Below are 8,218 nucleotides of genomic sequence, written 5' to 3' on the forward strand. Positions count from 1 at the left end.
CAGCTATAAACTATGTTGCATCCAAGATTTAGCCAGTTAACAGAACTCGTTTTCTGCAGATAGGATGTGTGTACAGATAGGAAACTCTTTTCTAACCACAGCCGCTGTGACGATGTCAGGAACCCTCCTCTTTGTATGTCAATCAATTTGACAGGGATGATTCGGTGATTTCAAGCGTTTAGTTAAAATGGATGCTAGATCGAGTGTTCCCTATGTGACTCCGTGCCACACAAAAGGCAGCATGCCTTTGCACACGGGTGAGCTTGCCCGAGTGAGAAGTCATTCTGGCACATTTGCAACTGTGTTGTTTTTATGCTTCCCAGAAATGCAGAACCCCAAAGGGCTGTTTCCAGGAATGATATGGCAGAACCAGAAAGTCTTGCTGGCGGTTGCATTGACAGTAGCATACAAATTACTGGCTCTCAGGAGCCAGAATTCTGGAAACAGGAGCTCTACGTGTCCGCAAAGTGTGGGAGGAAAAGTTGGGGGCACCCCCCGAAAACCAGTTCTCTGATGTACCTGGTGTCTGTCATTGGTTGCATTTGTAACAGGGAACTTTCTGGGGAGAATTCTTTTTCCCTTTTTATATCTTTCTCTTTTTTTTTTATATGCCTTGGAAATGAGAAATCAGTTGTGTATTTACCATTTAAACACGTTATCTTAATCAGTACATCTTTAAAATATTAGTGGTGGGGATGGGTGAGGCATCATGGTGAGTTCATATAAGAATAATTGGGCACTGGGTCCCAGGAGAAGGAAGTATAGAATCTGAGATGTAAGCTTAGGTAAATAGATTGTGCCATTTTGTATTACTATATAGTCATAAGGTTCATTATAGGTATATTTTGATTCTTTCAAAAACATTATCCTTTCATGTCATCACCCATTTAAATTATTTGTATGTATATATGTTTGTGTGTGGTCAGTGCATATATATATATATGCACACATATAGATGAGGCAGCTTTGTAAATGGTCCTTTCTGACCTTTTAAATATATCTTTTTAAAATTTTTAATTTTTAATTTATTTTTACCATTACCATTTATTCCTCTTTTATACCCCCTGACCCCTGCCATCACTGCACTTAAATATATCTTTGATTATAGCAATATATATTTTAAAACATAAAATTCAATTTAAAATATTGATATCTAAGGCGAAACTATATCGTGCCTTAGTTTTTAATCTACACCCAAGGACATGCTTATTTGTTTTAGAGAGAGGGGAAGGGAAAAAGGGAGGGAGAGAAACATCAATGAGAGAGAGAAACATCGATCAGTTGCCTCTCACATGTGTCCTGACTGGGGATCAAACCTGCCACCCAGGCACGTGCCTAGACCAGGAACTGAACTGGTTGCCTTTCTGTTTACAAGAAGACATTCCAACCAAGTGAGCCACACTGACCAGGATAATTGTGACTTTTAAAACTCACTAATTGACTTTTTGTGGCATAACGGAATCAAGACAATTTTTAGGTATACAAATATACATATTGTGCCTAAATTATAGCAAGATAAATAAGAGATTTTACCATTTATCTTTGCAGCTATTATTCCTGATATAGATGAAATTGCAGCTCAGGCAGAAACTATGTTTGCTGGAAGGTAAAGTAACATTTTTGTTTCTTTACGTTGTGAATAAAATTTTACTCAGAATTTTATCGATAATTTGTTATTGTTCCCCTCCTAGGTCTATTTAATTTCAAGTCATAAATTTACCAGAAATGAAGCTGCTGCTAATTTACAGTAGGAGAGAAATCAGAACTTTTTCTTTAGGTCAGGTGAAAAAGAAAGGCCAGGAGAACAGATCAGTGGATCGAACTTTTCCCCGAATTCTTTTTCTTTCATCAAATAATGACAGCACACCAATGACCTTTAGCTCCCCCGGTACAGATATTGCTGCATCTTGCAAAACATTACTTCCCTAAATCTGAGGAATTGGAGGCAAGAAAGTCACTTCTTTCACTGTCATCATTAACTTTATACACAAGAAATAAAGATATTCTCTGCCAATTGTAAATATCCGTGATTAGAGAAAATGAAACCCTTGTGGCATGACCACCCTCCTTTGTGATCGGGAGCCCTGCTGTGTATTGTTTTTTTTTAAACTCGTTTCCTTCTTTTCCGAAGTGAAATTAATAGCAGTCCAAAAGAAAAGTAAAAAAAGTAAAATGTCTAAGCAACAAATTATTGAGTTTCTAGCATTCATTTTTATTACCGATTCGCCACGAGGATGTAAACGAGTTTATGTGCTGAGCCTTTTGTTGCATTTGCTTTGGTCAGGAAGACAAACGAGAATGAAGGATCAAGGGGATCAGAAGGATTTTTATCTCTGGAGAACATTTGATTTAGCTTTTTTTAATATTGTTTTGCTGGTTTTTCTTGTTACCGGTTGTTGTCCTACTCAAGTGTTTCATTATGCCCGAGAAGGGAGAATAAACCAGTGTCTGATATTCACCTTACAATGAGTGCAATCTTGCTCAGAGTCCAAAGGAATGAAGCGCCCAAAGCTGCTGCAGTGGTGGTGGCCTGCACATGCGCATGTGCTCTAGGGGAAGTCAGCCTCTGGCGCACGTCCATCCCAGTAGGTCTTCCCAGCAAATGCTGTTGGGCTGATTCAGAGTCCCATCTTTCTCTCTGTGCTTCATCAACCAACTCATTCCTGTGTGCCCAGCACACAGTGCCCGTGCCGCAAACCCAAGTGCTGGAGACCCCCTCTGCCTTGGACGCACTGGGACAGTTGGTCACCCCTGCTCTCCTGGGCAAACAGGCTTTCCTTTGTGCTTTGTTTCCTTATCAGTTACATGAAAAAAGAAAACGATGTTTCCCAGTTTGGGGAAAGAAGTGATATGACTCAGAGTGTATATGTGGTTTTAACTCCTTTTGAGTAGGTTTGATATAAATATAGGTTATTCAAGAATTATTCTCGGTTTCATAGAAAGGAAAAGAATCCAGTTCAACTTGACGATGAAGGAGGCAGGACGTTTTTGCGGGTGCTCATTCATCTGATCATGCACGACTACCCTCCTTTGCTGTCCGGAGCTCTGCAGCTTCTGTTTAAGCACTTCAGCCAGAGGGCGGAAGTCCTGCAGGCATTCAAGCAGGTAAGATTGAGTACCCTCGGGGGTTCCAGAGCAGGAGCACTGCAAGTGTTGATGATGACATCCAGCCCGACTTCATGGTTGCGCTGTTAGTGAGACTGTGCAGCTGTTCCTGGGGACACTTTTTTTGTTTTTAAAGATGGATATGGCCTTGTCATAGACCAAGACATGATCTATTTTAAAAAGAGTTCCCACAGGTGATTTTCAGTTAATATCTTTAATGTAAATGACAGGCACAAAGATTTAGGAAGGCACTGGGGTAATAATGTGGTATTAGGAATTTTGTTGCCATAGCTACTATTTTGACCTCAGATTTACTGATAAATTTGGGTAGGGCAAGCAGTAGCACTGAAAGAAAATGTTATATGATTGAAAAATGTTGACATCCAAAAGAAAGGAATTATTATGGACTAATCCCTTCTTTGTTATTTTTATTATTATTACTTTTAAATTTCTTTATTGTTGTTCAATGACACTTGTCTCTGCATTTTCCCCCCACCACTCCGCCCCCCGCCCCCCGCCCCCACCCCAGCCAATCCCACCTCCCTGCCTTGCTTCCACCCTCCACCTTGGTTTTGTCCATGTGTCCTTTATAGCAGTTCCTGAAAACCCTTCCTCCCCACTGTCCCCTCCCTCTTCCCCTCTGGCTATTGTTAGATTGTTCTTAATTTCCATGTCTCTGGTTATATGATTGAAAAATGTTGACATCCAAAAGAAAGGAATTATTATGGACTAATCTTTTCTTTGTTATTTTTGAATGACTTCAATCTTGAGACTTAATGAATAATAAATACCTAAGTGCTTATGTGTGTTTCACTAATATTTATTTTATTTATTAGAGCATTATTCTTCAATAGGAAGCTTTAATAGAGTGTTTAAAAATGAAATAAGAGTAATTACATAAATTGATATAATTACACATATATTTGTATATCATACAATACATATACATTATGATAAATTAAAGTTGATAAGAGGTTTAAACTGTATCAGTATTTTCTTCCACTTATTTTTATGTTTCTACTTGTTTTAAAACAGGTAGATCGAGTCTCAGAAATTTTAACTTTAACAATGAAATTAGAGTTACGGTACTTTTTATTTTAAATTACTCTTTAGCACTTTGAAAAGCTTAGTTAGGGTTCATTCCTTTTATATATATAATTCTTAATAACATATGAATCTATTGGATAGAGTTTACAGATATTTCCAGGTAAGTTGTCATGGCCAGTATACATTTAAAATATCCATAAAATTCTAGAAATATTAATCTTCAACTGATAGAGAAATATGTTGAAGGACTTAGAGTTTTAGACATAAAGGAAATGGAAATAAGGTCATTAAATAAATTAAGGGTTGAAATTGTTCTGTTTCCAGGTGCAGTTGCTGGTGTCCAATCAGGATGTCGATAACTACAAGCAAATAAAGGCGGACCTAGACCAGCTTCGACTGACCGTGGAAAAGTCCGAATTATGGGTGGAGAAGAGCAGCAGCTATGAGAATGGAGAAATGGGCGAAAATCAAGTGAAAGGCGGTGAAGAGCCCATGGAGGTTTGCTTTCAATATCTACTTTGAAATAATTCAAATCATATCTTTTAAATTGTATGCACTACAATCAAAATTGTATATAAAGGAAAAAAGCTTTTTAGTAACAGAGCACAGAGTTTTTCATTTACCAAGTCAATTAACTATAAACCTGCACTTTGAGTATCTCATCAATTGCTACCACATCTTACCTCATTTTCCTACTTTTTCACTCTTTTTCTTTTCTACTATAAATCATGTAATCCAGGAATCAGGACAATAGGAGGGAACGAGATGGAGAAAAAGATGTGGGTCTTAAATGTAGACCTAAGAAAAGAGGTGAATGTTTATCGTTAACATTTACTGCAGCTATTTATTGCAACTTGTGAATCATTCCTTTCATTATTGCATATTCTTATATGAGATGTAAAAATATCTAAATGAAAGGACTGATCGTGTGCTTTACTGTCAGTGTGAAAATACCAAAAATCTATGTTTGATCTAAAGAGTGGTGATACGATGATCATAAACCATCTGCTGTATTAGTTTTAGTTTTCAGTGGGTTAATCAGTTGCTGTTTTCGCATTTCACTAAATACTAAATAACTGTTAGAATTTTTTAAGCAGCCTTTTGATGGTAATACTTAGATAAGCAGACCGGTGCCAATGTCATAATTGATAACATACTTTCTTAAAATGTCTAGAGTTTTAGTTGTCTTTTAATCTGCAGAAATGTAGACCATTTAGAGGGGTTTAACTACCTCCCCCTTTTCTATTTGTTGGCATACCCAAACTATTTTGTAGAGAGGAGCGACGACAGACTAGGAGATAGTCATCAGAATGCTGACGAGTTCCGAAGGGAAGTTCCACTGGGGGGTTTCTGCTATCCACAAAGTTTTTGACTCAATGTTTTAGGAACTTTTTCTGTGATTTCCTAATGCTTTTGTTGTTGTTGAAATAAAGTTTTTCCACAGCATATCTGAGAAAATTTAACATTCATTTAGCGATTTATTTAGTACTTCCTATATATCAGCGATTTTCAACCATTGTGCTATCAGAATTTTTAAAACATGCAATACCTGACTATTTAGTGAGGGCCACTGACTTATTTTCCCTTAGACTGTCAAATTAAAAAATGACAACAGCTGACATGACAATAGTTGTCTAGTGTGAATGAATAAAAATTATACCTATTTTTGGTCAAATCAGCAAAAAATGTATTTTTTGGTGTGCTATAGAATTTTAGTAATTAGTTTATGTGTGCCATGAGAGGAAAAAGGTTGAATCACCACTATATACCGAGTCTTATAGCAGACATTTTTATACATGTTATTTCTTTTAAATGTTACAACAAACCTTGGAGATCTGTATAGAGATCATAGGTTCAAGGGTGAATCAACGGAAACCCAAGGATTTCCTCACTGTCACGTGGCTCTGTGTGACTCAACTGAGATTTTTAACTCAGGTCTTTTGGTTAAATTCCAGACTCTTTAATGTAAGATAGCAGTTTATGATATAAATTTATGATTTCTATTTTGGGTCAGTGCTATATATTTTTATAATCACATATGTTAAGTTTTCAAATTTATTGGTATAAGTTTGTTCATATTCTTTTAGTATCTTCTATCTGTAGCTTTATACTCTGTTTTCATTCCTGATATTGTTTATTTTGTCTCCTTTACTTTGTGTAGCTCCATCCTACCTAGTTGTACCACAGTTACACCTATTTCATCCTTTTCCAAGAATCTGTTGTTGGCTTTGTTAAGCTTTTGGATATGTTTCCTATTTTATTATATTTATTTTACTAATTCTCTAAGCTTTTATGTTGGCATACTTTTCAGACTTTAAAAAATTTGATGGTATATTTTTCTTTTAGGGAGATGCATTCTACAAATTTTGACAAATGATATTTTTACTATCATTTGGTATTAGATATTTAAACATTTCCATTATGATTTCTTCTTTGGCTCAGAATTACTTGGAAGTGAGTCTTAAAATTTCCAAATGTATATGCAGTTTTTTGTTATTGAATTCTTTTTAAAAATTATTTTATTGTCTTTCAATTACAGTTGTCTACATTTATCTTCCACCATTTCTCCACCAACCTCAGCATCCCCACCTCCCTCTCTTGCTTCCACCCCCGACCTTGGTTTTGTTCATGTGTTCTTTATAATTGTTCCTGAAAACCCTTCCCTTCCCCTCCCCCCCCATTGTCCCTTCCCACCTCCCCTCTGGTTACTGTTAGATGGTTATTAATTTCAATGTCTTTGGTTATATTTTGCTTGTTTGTTCTATTGATTAGGTTCCAGTTAGAGGTGAGATCATACGGTATTTGTCCTTTGATGCCTGGCTTATTTCACTCAGCATAGTGCTCTCCAGTTCCATCCATGTTATTGAATTCTTAATTAATTGTGGCAAGAGAATGGAGTTATGATGATAATCAGTTTTACAAAAATATTTTGAGACTTGTATTTTGACCCTTTTACTATCAGGTTTTACAAATGTTCCATGTGGCCTTGAGGAGAATGGGTAAGAGTGCAGGATTCCTTATACATGACAAGCAAATGAGGTTTATTAATTGTTTTTAAATCATCTATTTACTACTATTTTTGTTTTTTTGACACCAACTATTGAGAGAGACTTACTGACATTTCTCACTACAATGTTAGGTTTATCATTTCCCCCCTGAAGTTCTATTAATTTCTTTTTTTCCCAATTTTTTTATTTAATTATTTATTAAGTACAGTTTTCTGTCTATTACTCCCATCGCATCCCACCCCCGTGCTCCCCTCTCCCTCTCATTTCCACCCTTCTCAGTTGTTGTCCATGTATCCTTTATATATGTTCCTCTAAAACCCTCTCCTATTTCCCCTGAAATTCCCTCCCCTCTCCCCTCTGGTCACTGTCCACCTGTTCTCTAATTCAGTGTCTTTGGGTATATTTTGCTTGCTTGTTTGTTCTGTTGTTTAGCTTCCTGTTAAAGATGAGATCATATGGTATTTGTCCTTCAACACCTGGCTTATTTCACTCAGCATAATGCTTTCCAGTTCCATCCATGATGTTGCAAAAGGTAGGAGCTCCTTCTTTCTTTCTGTGGCATAAAATTCCATTGTGTATATGTACCATAGTTTCTTGATCCATTCATTTACTGATGGGCACCTAGGTTGCTTCCAACTCTTGGCTATTGTAAATTGTGCTGCTATCAACATTGGGGTGCATATGTTGTTTGGGATTGATGTTTTAGGGTTCTTAGGATACAATCCCAGCAGTGGAATTGCTGGGTCAGAAGGCAAGTCCAATTTTAGTTTTCTGAGAAAATTCCATACTGTTTTCCATAATGGTTGTACCAGTCTGCAATCCTACCAACAGTGGACCAGAGTCCCCTTTTCCCCACACCCTCTCCAACATTTGTTGTTTATTGCTTTGTTTATGATAGCCATTCTCACTGGTGTAAAGTGGTATCTCATTGTAGTTTTAATTTGCATCTCTCTGATAGCTAGTGATATTGAGCATCTTTTCATGTGTCTCTGGATCCTCTGTATGTCCTCCTTGCAGAAGTGTCTGTTCAAGTCCTTTCCCCATTTTTTAATTGGGTT

General features: G+C 36.8%; 1 protein-coding gene across 3 annotated transcripts in view; it reads left to right on the forward strand.

Annotated features, from left to right (window-relative positions):
* Positions 1-8,218, forward strand: part of ITPR2 (inositol 1,4,5-trisphosphate receptor type 2) — a 456,496-nt gene that overhangs the window by 174,537 nt on the left and 273,741 nt on the right. For all 3 annotated transcript variants that reach the window (XM_037033923.1, XM_037033924.1, XM_037033925.1), the window contains 3 exons: positions 1,549-1,606; positions 2,940-3,105; positions 4,477-4,650. In XM_037033923.1, the coding sequence (XP_036889818.1) occupies positions 1,549-1,606; positions 2,940-3,105; positions 4,477-4,650 (398 nt within the window). The remainder of the gene's footprint in view (positions 1-1,548; positions 1,607-2,939; positions 3,106-4,476; positions 4,651-8,218) is intronic.

This window comes from Sturnira hondurensis, unplaced genomic scaffold, assembly GCF_014824575.4.
Source record: "Sturnira hondurensis isolate 20B ecotype Veracruz unplaced genomic scaffold, ASM1482457v3 Scaffold0021795, whole genome shotgun sequence".
Lineage (NCBI taxonomy): Eukaryota > Metazoa > Chordata > Mammalia > Chiroptera > Phyllostomidae > Sturnira > Sturnira hondurensis.